The 15,708-nt window shown below is 47.8% G+C and overlaps 1 protein-coding gene across 1 annotated transcript in view; it reads left to right on the top strand.

Annotated features, from left to right (window-relative positions):
* Positions 1-15,708, top strand: part of LOC143278032 (uncharacterized) — a 106,104-nt gene that overhangs the window by 84,196 nt on the left and 6,200 nt on the right. The window contains exons 16-18 of the mRNA XM_076583044.1: positions 5,600-5,784; positions 7,144-7,217; positions 8,543-15,553. Coding sequence (XP_076439159.1) covers positions 5,600-5,784; positions 7,144-7,217; positions 8,543-15,553 — 7,270 coding nt within the window. The remainder of the gene's footprint in view (positions 1-5,599; positions 5,785-7,143; positions 7,218-8,542; positions 15,554-15,708) is intronic.

Raw genomic sequence — 15,708 nt, 5'->3', positions numbered from 1 at the left:
TACAGATTGCAATCACGAACAAGCACACCAACTGACCAGGGCAATACTACAGACTGCAATCACGAACAAGCACACCAACTGACCAAGGCAACAGATTGCAATCACGAACAAGCACACCAACTGACCAGGGCAATACTACAGATTTCAATCACGAACAAGGACACCAACTGACCAAGGCAATACTACAGATTGCAATCACGAACAAGCACACCAACTGACCAAGGCAATACTACAGATTGCAATCACGAACAAGCACACCAACTGACCAGGGCAATACTACAGACTGCAATCACGAACAAGCACACCAACTGACCAAGGCAATACTACAGATTTCAATCACGAACAAGCACACCAACTGACCAGGGCAATACTACAGACTGCAATCATGACCAAGCACACCAACTGACCAAGGCAATACTACAGATTGCAATCACGAACAAGCACACCAACTGACCAGGGCAACAGATTGCAATCACGAACAAGCACACCAACTGACCAGGGCAATACTACAGATTGCAATCATGAACAAGCACACCAACTGACCAGGGCAATACTACAGATTGCAATCATGAACAAGCACACCAACTGACCAGGGCAATACTACAGATTGCAATCACGAACAAGCACACCAACTGACCAAGGGAATACTACAGATTGCAATCACGAACAAGCACACCAACTGACCAAGGCAATACTACAGATTGCAATCATGAACAAGCACACCAACTGACCAGGGCAATACTACAGATTGCAATCATGAACAAGCACACCAACTGACCAGGGCAATACTACAGATTGCAATCACGAACAAGCACACCAACTGACCAGGGCAACAGATTGCAATCACGAACAAGCACACCAACTGACCAGGGCAATACTACAGATTGCAATCACGAACAAGCACACCAACTGACCAAGGCAATACTACAGATTGCAATCACGAACAAGCACACCAACTGACCAGGGCAATACTACAGATTGCAATCACGAACAAGCACACCAACTGACCAAGGCAATACTACAGATTTCAATCACGAACAAGCACATTAACTGACCAAGGCAATACTACAGATTGCAATCACGAACAAGCACACCAACTGACCAGGGCAATACTACAGATTTCAATCACGAACAAGCACACCAACTGACCAAGGCAATACTACAGATTGCAATCACGAACAAGCACACCAAGCCCCACAAAATATGCCCTACACGCACCCACCCACCAACACGGACATGTGTCTGCTGGCAGATAAACACAGCCCTAAAGATATGAACCCGGAAGTTAAGTTCACTACAGACTGACACAAAACATGATACAGGCCGTGAATAATAACAGCAACAGTATTCAAAACAAAGTATCCACTGGACTTCATTTTCCCCTTCAATTTCTCTACTCGCTCAGAGATCTAATCTCAGTCCCCTGTGGAATGAAAGCTAGACTTCACATGAATCACCCCACAGTAGGATACAACTGTCAGAATGTTATGTGGATAACAATAAATAAACTATTATGAACGGAATAAAATAAACAGACAATTATAACAAAACACAAGAGTATGAGTCTCAATTACGTATCAAAGCATAAATACAAATACTCACTCAACTATTATTATTATTATTATGATGATGATCATCATCATCATTATTAATTTCATGTTAACAGTTTTTTGCACTACAGGTGCCGGTTCCTTCAAAATGTTCCCAACGTAAAAAACAAAAAACAACAACAAAAATCAGCAGACATGAAGCCTGTTGTGAGAACAGAAAAGAACTGACACTGGCCTGCACCGTGTCACTGAGTCACTCTGTCACTAATAAGACCAACCGATAGTAGAAACAAGGACAGGGTCACTGTGGATCCCAGCTCGCTGACAGTGGTCCAGGGTTGTCTGGGGGCATACATGTTTCCGATGACTGGTGTTCTCCGTCTAGGCGGTAGATTTGCTCCTGGTTGATTTTGCATCGGATCCAGCCAAGGAAACCGTCTGATGCATAGAATAACGTAACTAAGTCTCTTCACCGCCAATATATTCTCACAAATGCACTCTCACTTACTATTTCACAACATCCAGAACTGCCATAATGGTCCACTGATTCATTGTTAATAAGCTTCAATAAAAAATATAAAAAATTTAATTCTGAACCTTACTGCACCTTCACATTCAAAATTTAACTATCACAATCAGGACAGACGAAAAAAATAATTCACAGCGGCAGGTAATTTGATAATAATCTGTTTTGTTTAATAGATCTAATTTCAAATCGTGGAGACAAAATCATGGCAGTCAAATATAGACTCAAGTGTCAAGTAAAAACAAGAAGAAGAAAAGCTTAAGTTCAAAATTATACACATAAAAAATGAACCGACATCAAACCCTTTATGACCTGAAATTCCTTGCAGGGTCCTGTAAAATGTTATGCCATAAATCAAATATAAGATCATCCAATTTCACAGAAACAACTGCATGATGGGAAGTTCCATGCTTGACTGCGCATAACAGATACAGATACAGACACAGATACAGAAGTTGGGATTATAATAAGCCTTACGGCTTTTCCACGTCCCTTCTTGAAATATGTATTTTGGGGTTTGCATCTGCATACTAATTTGTCTATCAATTAATTGTCAAAATCATATTTCTGAGCTAATGATCCAGAGTCGTTATCCAGAAGATTTTTGAAGTAGGTTATAGTGTTCATATTTCTGAGCTAATGATCCAGAGTCGTTATCCAGAAGATTTTTGAAGTAGGTTATAGTGTTAGCTGATTTTGTTACATTTAATAGTGCATTCCATCCTTTAACACCTCTGATGCTGAAGGATGATTTGCGAACATTTGTCCTACAAAAATGTGTATACAAATTAGTATTTGAACTTCTGCTTATATCAGATTTGTTAGTTGAGAAAAAAAAAGTGTTAGTGTCAATGTCATCAATTTTGTTTATGATCTTGAAAACTCTATTATCTCCCCTATAGCGTCTGTATTTCAACGAGTGTAAATTCAGTTGTATCGTGCAGTAGTGGAGAAACATCTTCAGTTATTGCAACATTCTCAGTGTTCAGCAAACATTATTTGACATGTTTTATGTCGAAACGTCTTTGCGTTTGCTTGTCAGCATCAGAATAACACTCATGGGAGGTAAGTCTGGGCCTCCTTTGCGAAAAACAAGAGGTGCATGACATGACACAGCATTCATGACAGCGTTTTCATAGATGCATGCCTAGATCTCCCTTAAAGTAAGGAAAGTAAAAGAATCGGCAGATCTAATAACAAAACACGCGGACTAGATTATACTGCATAAGAAGAAAGAATAAGTTCTTTAATTATGATTACGCAAGCGGCAAGGGCGTGGTGGTTAAATGAATCAACGACAGAGTGAATGCCGTCCTCTGGAGAGTTATGCGCTCCTGTTATAGATATTCTACACACTGACCCCCAACACAGATCTTGAATGTTGTCAACAACACAATTCAGCGATACACTAAATACAAGGACACCGGCCCACGTTACCACACTACCCTTCCTATCACCAACCCGCTAATGTCAAAGAGGTGGCTCCTTTTCGTTTAGTACACATACACTGGTGAATAATGGGAATGTAAAGTTGCAGGTTTCGGACAAAATGTTTGAAGAGCTTACCGTCAGCGCATTCTCTTCCGTGCGTCCATGATCGTTGTGCAAGGGATGTAATGCTTGCTGACGATGTAAATTGGCAAGAAATCTAAACGTACTGGGCCGTACTTTTCTCAGAATGGTATCCGCCCAGTTAAACAACGCGCTCAAATTACCCAGACTTCCCCAACTCGGCATCGCCACCAGTGTGACGACGTGCAAAGTCGTCATTTGAAACTCTCCCCCCCCCCCCCCCCCCCAACGCCCCCCCCCCCCCCCCCCCCCCAAAAAAAAACCGAAGCGCTAAAAGATGCATGATATATAACAAAACAAGCTATTTCAAAGTTTAATGCAGAACACAATTTTTTTTTTATATACATATGCATAAAACATATTCAAGTTTCGTCAAAGCACGCACACACACACTCTCTCTATCTCTCTCTCTTTCTCTCCCCCCCCCATAATACTGTGTGTTGACCTCACACACGCCCTATATTAACAATCGTCATCACATTTACGTACACGACACATGCTTAAAGGCAACGATCACACACCCACACCAACACGCACTTGGGCACACACACACACACACACACACACACACACGCAATGTCACTGTTCTGCTCTTCCTTACAGTTTTCCCAAACAGGGACAGGGGAGAATCAGAACTGACTAAGAATATGGAACAACCTTCCTCGTTTAATCTGTTCAGTCTGACTGGTCTCTGTCTCTGGACCTTCATTGAAGCTAATCTTTTCAAAGGCTCTTATTTCTACAAGTTGCCCCATACATTTTAACTCAACTTTGTATGTAGCAGAGAGAGATAGGCAGAGACAGAGAACGAACGAATCTTTCTTCTTTTTTTTTATCGATGGAAAAAAGAAATAAGTACAAATGGCTTGTTTTCATCCTGCCCTCATGAAAGGGGAAAATAAATACTCAATACAAAAGCCTGAATAAATTTCAAATTATGTCACACAAAAAAGATTAGCAACATAAGTACATGCACAAATAAAACTTAGAAAGAGAAGAAGAAAGAAGAGAGAGAGACAGAGAGAGAGAGAGAGGTCTGAGTGGTTTATGTAATTTAAAACCTATTCTTTCATGTAAAGCGCCATGAGCTCTTTAAGTCTTAACTCCCGAGAGCAAGGTTTCGGTTGCGCATGCGCACTAGAGCCTATCCATAAAAGGGAAAGGGGCGGAGTTTATCTATAAAAAGCGCGAGCACGTGTCCGGTAGGTTAGTAGATCGTCATATTTCTCTCCGTTTGCATGTTTTACAAACAATGTGGTCGTTTACGGTTGCCAACGTCGAGGGGCTGTCTGCATGCTTTCCAATTCTCACCGGACAGTACCACGTGCTGGTGCTATTTTTATCTGACAGACACGTCTAGCGCAAACACAAACGGCTCTAGCTCCGCCCCTTTTCTCTGCATTCAAATTTTGTATTACGTGTAGCTGACACATTTTGTACTTTCCAAAGTCAATTCAGGTCTAGATTGGAAGCTGCTAGGCAAATCTCGCTCTCTGCCATAAATGAAGCCAAACCGTAGCTTTATTAGGCTTTTATTTTGAATAAACCTTCACCGACGTCACAGTGTCAGACTCTGGTGAGAAACTGGCTTGATTCAAATCGCCCGCCATTTATAGTCCGGTTCAGGCTTTTAGAGGGAAAGGGCGAAACACAAATTATGTTATCATTCTTCTTCTTCATCTTCTCATTATTATTATCATTATCATTATCACTATTATAATTATCATATTACTATTACCATTCTTCTTCTTCGTCATCGTCGTCGTCTATTTCTTCTTTTATTATCATTAATAGTAGCAGTAGTAGTAGTCACAGGAGTATCACTATTATATATATATAATTATCACTATTACCTATTCTTCTTCTTCTTCTTCTTCTTCTCATTCTTCTTCTTCTCACTCTTCTTCTTCTTCTCATTATTACCATGATCATTATGACTGTGTGTGTGCAGACTGGAAGGACCCCATGGGAGAAGAGCATGCACCACACATGACCACTGTCCATCACTTGGTCCAGACACCGTCACAGCCACTGGGCTGTGCTCCGGACACACCAGGACTGGACCTCGACAAGGCCGTTGATGTCCTCTCCCACAAGATGGCTGACCACCTGCAGGGGCAGAGACTGGCTGACTGGGTGGGTGGGCGTGGCTTGTGGTTGGCGTACAGGGTGGGTGTGGCTTGTGATTGACTGATAAGGGTGGGTCGGTGTGGCTTGTGGTTGGCCGACAGGGGTGGGTGGGTGTGGCTTGTGGTTGGCTGACAGAGTGGGTGTGGCTTGTGGTTGACAGAGAGACAAAGAGAGACAGAGAGAGACAGAGACAGAGACACACACAGAAAGAGAGACAGGGAGAGACACACACATACACACACACAGAAAGAGAGACAGAGACACACAGAGAAAGAGAGACAGAGAAAGAAAGAAGAGATGTGCTGCCTATCTATATGTTTTAATGGGGGAAGCATTTTGTTTGAGACGTAGACATGACCAAAAGGCAGATAAATGAGTGTGTGAACCAGTATAGGTACATACGTGCGTGTGTGTGGGTGCACTATGTGTGAATATGTGCGTGCTTGTGCGTATAATGATACGTGAGTGACTGATCATGCGCGAAAGAGAGAGAGAGGAGGGCCGGGAGGAGTGACGTCATGCAATGTCACACCCCCCCCCACACACAACTCCCCCCTCACCCCCCCTCACCCCGCTCCCCACCCCACCCCACAAAGCTGCTCCCTGGGGTACTTATGAGCAGGGAGCCATCTTGTGACGTGGAGGTAACGGGGGATAATTAAAACTGTCAACACATGGAATTGTCCGAGGAGAAGAGTTAACTACACACTGCGGTACGTCTGTTTGTTGAAAGAACCCTTACCGTGTTTCCCTATCTTCTTGACTTTCACCCTCAGATCCCAGCCTCGGTGGGTTGGACGTGTTGTCCGAATGACGACGCGAGATTGCCAAAGATAGTGTTCTTCTTCAAGCTGGCTGCTGGGGCCAGAAACATGGGAAGACCACTGGAACGCTTCAAGGACTTCCTGGAAGCTTCCCTCGGGCCTGCAGCATTCCCATCCTCGTGTGGGAAACCCTCTGCCACTGACCGCAGCGCTTGGTCACTGGCTGTCCACAAAGGGAGTTCTGGCGTTTGAGGAGAGGCGACTTCAGGACCTGGACCAGAAGCATCAAGCCCACACGGAGAGCAGACGAGACCTTTCATCTGCTGTTGCCTGTCCACAGTGTGGCCACATTTGTACTTCTTCCTTTGGGCGGCGTCCTCATCTCTGGAGTCACTGACGTCTTCATCGTCACCTGTGGACTTCCATGCTGCTGCTGCTGTTGCTGCTGCTGCTGCTGCTGCTGCTGCTGATGATGATGATGATGATAATGATGATGGTGATGATGATGATGATGCTGATGCTCATAACGCCTCAAACCCATGATCAATGATCTGTCAAAGACCTTGACACGATTCAACATCTCTGATTTTTTTTTCCACAGGGAAAGTCAGGGGCAGGGGAAGCAAGTCCTACAGTATCAGGGAGAGAAGAAGGGAGACAAGGCATTTCATCAGAGTGAGTTACTTGTTCTTGTTTATCAGTTGGTCAGTTGACTGATTGATTTTGGTGATAATAATGCGTACGCTTTGTAAGTTGTGTGGTGGTGTGGCGTGATGTGTGTGATATATGATATTTCATATATATATATATATATATATATATATATATATATATATATATTGTGTGTGTGTGTGTGTGTGTGTGTGTGTGTGTGTGTTATAAAAACAGAAAGGGCAAAGGTTCCACAGCCTTTTAACTCACTCAGTACGGCCAGTCCTCTCTTCTCCTCTACACAAACCCCTCGGATGTCCAGTGGGTGTCTGAATGACCCAACCTTTAGCTTCCGTCGTCAGAATTGTGGTATTCTTTGTCAACATTCACCTCTTCAGTATAAGAGCCTTCCTTTTGCAATATTTTGATGATGGTAACTGGGTTGAAACGCTGTTAACGTCGTCTCTTTCGCCGTTCGTATGGAGAGAGTTTAGGCCATATGGTCAGCGAATCCATACCCACTGTGTCCAGGGCTCATCACAGGAAGGCGGGGCCCAGTCCTCTCCTTCCACCGTTATAACCTTCCCCAGCCACGTCAGGTACCCAGTCAGGTACCCAGTCAGGTACCCATTCATATCTTGGTGGAGCGAGGAAACTCGGAGAAAAATGCCTTTCCCCAAAGACACAACACGATGGCGAAATGGAGATTTGAACCCTGGCCACTGGGGAATACTGCACAACAAGTCACATGCCTCGCCCGCTCAGCCGTAGTGCCTCCATATAATTTGATACATTGTCAAAAAAAGAAAAAGAAAAAAGAATAGTAATTCCCGCGTGATGTATTAAGAGTATTGTGTTGTATTGTACAGTACTGCATAGTATTGTGTTGTATTCTATTGTATTGTATTGGGTTAGATTGTATTGTATTGTACTGTTTCGTTTTGTACTGTATCGTATTGTGTTGTTTTATATTGGGTTTTTTGTTTTTTTGTTGTAATGTTGTTTGCTGTTATTAGTTTGTAGTGACGGATTTTTAAAATATATTTTATTGTTGCTGTTCTTGATGTTGGATCGTGTTTTGTGTCGCACACACGCACAGATACACACACACACACACACACAGATACACACACACGCACACACACACACACGCACACACACGCACACACACACACACACAGATACACACACACATATATATATATATATATATATATATATATAATTATATATATATATGTGTATATAGATATATATACACACACATACATACATACATACATATCACAAATCCTAAACAATAAATGATATGTATCAAGATATTCATATTCCCTCTGATTTCCCACCAGATACCCAAGCGACGATGCCCAGCCTCTCCCTCACCCAGCCCCCACTGACGTCACGGAGGGGCGGGGGTTGGAGCGACGAGCGGAGGAGGACCTCCAGCACCTCTTCCACGTGACCCGCGCGCGCGAGGGCTTCCAGCGCGTGGCCGGACCGGGCCCTGCGGGGTCAGTGCCCCCCGCCCTGCACACCGCCCCTGGGGGCGCCGCCCCCGTGGGGGGTTCGGAGGATGAGACCGCGTCAGCCCCGGGGGAACCAAAGACCGCGGCGCTTCCTGACCCACCGCCGACCTCCAGGGACGGAGCGGGTGACGTCGTCATTCTCTTCACCCACCCGGACACCCGGTTTGACGAAGGTCCGGGTGGAGAACTGGAACCCTCGCCTGACGAGGTTTCGCCGAGGTGGCACCCTGAACAGTTTTCGGATGGAGCGTTTCTGCCCACAGAGCCAGAAGCTGCAGAGACCCAGCATGCACCAGAGCTGCACCATCGCCAGGACCTTCCGGAAGAAACCTGTTTCTCACAAGGGACGGAATGCGTGTATGCCCAAAATGTACAACCTCCAGGAGAACTAGAATCTTCTGAGGAGGACGGAAAAGTCCCAGAAACTGAAGAATTAGCATTTCCTGAAGAAAGAGACACAGAAAAAGGGTCAGAGCATTTAGAAATACCGACAACGTCAGAAAGCAGAGAAAAATACCAAGACAGCCTTTCAGCTCAAGAAAAAGAGCTCCCGCAAGGAGCTCCTTCAGAAAGATGGCAAACGTCTACAGAAGGGAAATACGATCACCCCGAAGCCGCGTCCTCTGAACAAAAACCAGAAACGGTGGACACGCCCATGACGCCCAATCAAGAAGCAGAAGACAGCTTTGACATTTTTGAAGGAAAATCAAAAACAATGGAAGTTGTAACCAGTGCATCAAGTGACGTCACGCCCCTTGAACGAACCTGCACCGCATTGGAGACCACCGCAGCAAAGAGCAGTTTCTCAGAGGACGAGAAAAGAGATTCGGCCTGTGCTGACGTCACACGGATACCTACCTTACAGGACCTGTGTTTCCTGACGTTGCGAACGACGTCACCATGTGACGACCAGCAAGCACTCTCATCCCAACAGCAGGGAACAGGCAGTGTGCACTGGGCTTCCAGTGACAGGCGTCACCACTGGTTTCCAGCACGCCATGCTGCTGCTGCTGATGATGATCATGATTATGACGATGATGATGATTATGACGACGATGATGATAATGATGAGGCACATGACCCTCACCGAGAAAGAGACGACAGCCTCTCTTCCATTCCCAGTCTGGCCACTTCGCTGTCAGAACCCATCACACCCTCAGCTCTGGCCACGACAGCCACAGAGGACGGACGGGGAACAGCTCTGCAGTCCCTGCCGCCACACGAAGACCTTCATTTGCTTCCCCTGAGACACACCCCGGGCACGTCAGCCGTGACGTCTGAGAGGGAACTGGTCACGCGCTATGACGACACGCACGCCCGAGAGAGGGCGACAGAAGCGAGACACGGACCTTCGCCTTTCCAGTCCCATGCTGAGGACCCCGAAGCGGCCCTTTTGTTCAGGCTGGAGACCCTGTACTTCATCGACAGAGGGGAGGAGCCCGCCCGCTACCGCTACGTGTTCCCACAGTCCCCGGCCGCCACACGGGCGCAGGAAGAAGAAGATCAACGCCCTCCACCACCGCAAGCCAGGGGAGACGGTGCTGACCGTTACAGTCAGTGTCCAGGGGAGGCGGCTGCAGAAGACACAACGATGTCCATCGGTCCTGCCTTCTCCCCCACCTTCCAGGCACCTGGAGGAGATAGTGAAGGCACCGTCGCTGGACTGACAGGTTTTACTGACGTCACTTCACATGACGTCACTGTGGCCGAGACTGAAGCCATGTCATGGGTAGTTACGGCGCCTGAGGGCGTTGTCTTTGATGAACAAGTCCAGCAGGAGTCTTTACAGAAACCAGCTCTCCTGTCTGAAGAGCCAGCACTGGAGGAATCTGCTGCAGTGTCTTCAGAGGACCCAGACACTGCACACCTCCTTTCTGGAGACCCAGCACTGGAGGAATCTGCTGCAATGTCTTCAGAGGACCCAGACACTGCACACCTTTCTGGAGACCCAGCACTGGAGGAATCTGCTGCAGTGTCTTCAGAGGACCCAGACACTGCACACCTCCTGTCTGAAGACCCAGCACTGGAGGAATCTCTGACATCATCTGGGCAGAAGGCAGGTGACACAGACCTTGCCTTCAGAGAATCATTCCAGCAAGCATTTGGTGAAGAAATAAAGAATAATGAACACGGAAAATCACGAGGAGAAGATGGAAAATGGGAAGAAGAAGAGCAGGAGGAGGAGGAGGAGGAGGAAGAAGAAGAAGAAGAAGAAGAAGAAGACCATTTCAAAGACAAACGTGAGTCAGATGATGATGATGAGTCTCCACCAGCTGTCAGTGGTTCTGCAGATCTTTCCATGCACCATTCTGACAGGACATCCACTGCTGCCAAACCTTCACCGGAGGATAAGACCCCTGGTGACTCCAGCCCTGACACAAACGAAGTCACTGAAGAAGACGGACCAGAATCTGAACACGGTTCACAACAGTCACACTCCAAGACCTGCCAAGACAACCAAGAAGGTATCCAGAGATCTGACGCCTGTGTTGACCAAGGGGAAAAGTTTGTCTCCAGAGGAACAGCTCCCTACGATTTCTATGCAGCACGGATCGCAGAGAATGTAGTGAACGAGGTTTTGGAAAGTGAAGGTATCCACGGCGTGGAGGTGAGCAGCCCTACTGAAGACCCACAGGATCAGGAGAAAGGGGCACGTGTAATGGTGTCTTCAGCGTCAGAAATCTTATCTGAAAGCTTCTCAGAACCAGGTCAGGAGCGTGTCTCAAGCCCTTCACGTATCCCAGAACCAACACGCGAGCCTTCAGTCTCAGGACGTTTGCAAGATTCTTCAGTGGTGTCAGGTGAAAGGTCAGTCTTTGAACCTACAGAACAACCAGTTGTGTCACCGGCATCACACCAAACGTCACCACAACAATCAGCTGCATGCTCGGAATCAGAACCAGCACAACACCCGCCTTTGGCAGAAGCAGCTGCAGAACTTTCCACAGGTGATCTGGATGATGGACAGGAGTGGGAGGGTTCCTCAGATTGTGAAGACCCCAGCTCTGACTTCCACACGCCAGAGTTCGCCTCCATGCTGACAGAGGAGGTGGCCACGGCGCTCACACACGAGATTGTCTTCATGGCAGAGGTGGAGGTGGCGCTTGAGGACATGGATGACGACGACGCCCACGTGGATGATGACCACGCCCACGTGGATGATGACCACGCCCAAATGGATGATGACCACGCCCACGTGGATGACCACGCCCAAATGGATGATGACCACGCCCACGTGGATGATGACCACGCCCAAATGGATGATGACCACGCCCACGTGGATGATGACCACGCCCAAATGGATGATGACGATGACGTGCACAGCGAACACAGTGAAGTGGACACAAATGCTCATGGTGAGGCTGCCTGCACACCAGCCTCGCTCGAAGCTGGAAAAGGAGACACTACCTGCGACGACAAATCTTCTGAAGAAGAAAAAGAGAAAGATGTCCACATGCTTGTCACAGAGACTGACAACGTCACTGGCACTGATTCTTCAGAAAAATCAAAAGCAGTGGACCGCGAGATGAGCACCGCTGCTTCAGCCCACAGAGCAGACTTTGGCTTCAGTGAGGTCTTTGAATCAGCCATCTGCACGCAGGAACAGGTTGACTTCACAGAGTCTGCTCCAGACCTGTGTGCAAGAGGACCAGACGCAGAGTGCAGCCTGTATTTCTCTGCGCACGAACATCTCAGTGACCTTGACAGAGATGGCCCACCCACAGCACACTGTCAGCAGCCTGTGGCTCCTCCCCATACCGCTGACCCCATCTTGGCTCACGACCCTGCCTCTGACCTTGACCCTGTGTTCGGCCTTGACCTGGAGAAGAAGCCGCCGGAAGTGGTGATCACATCTGCCACGCCCATATCGGAGCGTTCCTTCATGCATCTGTGGGTGGACAGTGCCAGGGCTGGTGAGGCATGTGCCGGAGATGACCTGACTGACAGTGAGGAGGAGGAGGAGGAGGACACTGCACAACGCCTGAGGAATGCAGGGAGCGAGGACATGAACTTTACCTGCCCCCTCACCTCTGACCCCTCCTGGCTCAGTGGATACGACCCTGACCACTTTGGCGTGCACGTGCACCGCCATCACGAGTCACAGCTGCTGTCCTCACACACTCTCCAGGAATCCTTGGAAAACACTGGCGGGTGTCCGTCAGTTGATTTCCTTCCTCAAAGCGACAGTGCTGATCTCAGCCACAACACCATGACATCTGCACCCCCAATGACAGAGAGACAGCAAGCCTGGCTTCTGTCGGCTCTACAAGAAGGCACGGAAAAAGACCAACGCGAGTCAGTTTCTTCATCGTCAATTTCCGTGGATGAAGAAGACCTGGAGTTTGAAGCGCTGGAAGCAGCGTGTCAAGACGACGAAGACCTTGGTGGACACGAAATAACATCAATGAGTGCTGAAGACAGGGACGGCTGTGGAGAGAAGCCCCGTCACAAATACCACACTTCTGTACAAGACGACAGGACAGAAGACTTCCCACCACAAACAGCAAACAGCGATCAAGAAAGCAGCGCAGAAGCATCATCACGTTTATCAAATGTTGACACGGAGGAAACAGCGCAAAAGGCAGCTGCCACAGCAGTCCTCAGAGCTGGAGAAAGGGCAAGTGACTCAGAGTCAGACGACCTGGACATGGCAGAGTACGACATCATCAACTCCTCAGAGAGTGATGACGACCTGGTCGATGTTGACCACTTTGAGATGTTCCAGGACGCTCAAGGCTGGGCATTGGACAAGGGAGGCGATGCAGCCGATGATCCCACCGCCCCAGGACCTGAAAGGACAAGTGGAGAACTGCCCATCAGAAACAGAGAACAGGCCCCCGTTCAAAGTGCAGCACAAGAATCAACACCTGAGGAAGAATGCCAGCCAGGAGCAGCCTCTGAAGAACGAGTCACCATTGAAGTCATCAGTGAAGAACAGGTCATCAGTGACATGACCAACACAGAGAATACACCTCCAGAGTCCACAGCCACAGGAATGATGAACAATTTCACAACGGAGCATACATCTACCAGAGACGATTCAGAGTCTGCAGAAGAGCATACATCTACCAGAGACAATTCAGGGTCTGCAGAAGAGCATAATACATCTACTGGAGACGATTCAGGGTCTGCAGAAGAACATACATCTACCAGAGACGATTCAGGGTCTGCAGAAGAGCATATATCTACCATAAACGATTCAGGGTCTGCAGAAGAACATACATCTACCGGAGACGATTCAGAGTCTGCAGAAAAGCACACATCTACCGGAGACGATTCAGGGTCTGCAGAAGAACATACATCTACCAGAGACGATTCAGGGTCTGAAGAAGAACGTACATCTACCAGAGACAGTTCAGTGTCTGCAGAAGAGCATACATCTACCGGAGACGATTCAGGGTCTGCAGAAGAACATACATCTACCAGAGACGATTCAGGGTCTGCAGAAGAGCATGACGAAGAACTCTGCACACAAGATACATACAAACCAGCAGAGGAAGAAGACAAAGCAGCAACAACAGCAACAGCTGCAGCAATAGCAGAAGTGCAGACCCTGAGTTCTCAAACACAGCAAGAAGAAACTCCACCACAGCAAGAAACTGAGCTGAGCCTTGTCACTGCGACGTGCCAGCTGTTCACTTCATCACCAGTCAGTGAGGTGTGCATGGACCAGGCCACAGACGCCATGACAACCGACCTCAGTGTCGGAACTGAACCCAAACCGCGCACACAAGTTGGGGACAGCCTGACAAGTGAACCAGACATCCCAGACGAAGCGAGCAAACGGAGGAGAAAGAAGAAGAAAAAGAAGAAAGACAAATCCAAAGAGGAAACAGCTCCTGATGATGCCGTAGACACCATCGTGACGTCGGCTGATGACGCAAACGACAACGTGACGTCAAAGCCGTGGCTTGAAATCGAAGACGATCCTGAGGAGGCGTGGCCAGTCATCAGTGCAGCACAAGGAATCAGCCCGAGGAAGAGGACAAAGAGAACAAAGAAGAGTGAAGAAGCTGAAGCAAGCATCTCCCCTGACACTGCAGACGACAACCACAAGATCTCCACAGAAACAACTGATGACGTAGCCCAGCTACATGATGACGAAACAGAGGGTTCACCGAAGAAAAAGCGGAAGAGGAGGAAGAAAAAGAAAAGGCACCAGGACCAGGATGACTCAGCAACACAGTTTATCGGAGAACCAGCTGCATGGTCTGAAAGTCCTCAAAAGGTTGTCACAGCAGAAGACTCAGATTCGGAAATCGTGGGTATGGGCGAACAGCCAAAACCTCAGCAAGAATTATCTGCCAGCTCTTCTGTTGACGATTCCCTCCTCTTTGCTAGCGCCTCAGACACTGTGGCCCCGGCCCCTGTTGCTGAAGCCCCGCCTGTGGCAATAGCCCCGCCTTCTTCGATGATTGACACCTACCAAACGCTGGAAACTGTCCACTCCGATGCCGTCTCGAAAAAGAGGAGAAAGAAACAGACAAGCTCTGGGAGTGAGGGAGAGAACAGTGGTGGTGCCGAGTCCTCCATAGACTCCAGTCTTGCTGTTGTTGCTCCTCCCCCCTCCCTCCCTTCGATCCATCTGTCTCTGGAAACTACTGCTCAGGTCCAAGAAGCCACGCCTACTTCTGAAAGGGGCGGAGCCTGGCTCCCAAGCGACAGAAGCAGCGGGCGTGGTCAGGAGCAGTCTGCAGTGACGTCACCTCTCTTGGCCCCGCCCTCTCCGACGCAGCGACGTTCCAAGAGCCGGTCGTCCTCCCGTCGACGACGACGATCACGACGACGACAAGAAGAAAAAGAAGAAGAGGAGCGGAAACACAGCATTTCAAGGTAGCATCATTGCCGTCATAATCATCATCATAGTTGTTGTCATCATCATCATTGTCCTCGTCATCATCATCATCACCATCACCATCATGATGTCAGGATGGAAGTCCATTGCGAATGATGAAGATGTCAGTGATTCAGGAAATAGTATTAATGAT

Source organism: Babylonia areolata, chromosome 35, assembly GCF_041734735.1.
Source record: "Babylonia areolata isolate BAREFJ2019XMU chromosome 35, ASM4173473v1, whole genome shotgun sequence".
Taxonomy (NCBI): Eukaryota; Metazoa; Mollusca; class Gastropoda; order Neogastropoda; family Buccinidae; genus Babylonia; species Babylonia areolata.
Note: the sequence above shows the minus strand (reverse complement) of the source record. Positions and strands in the feature narration are given on the sequence as shown.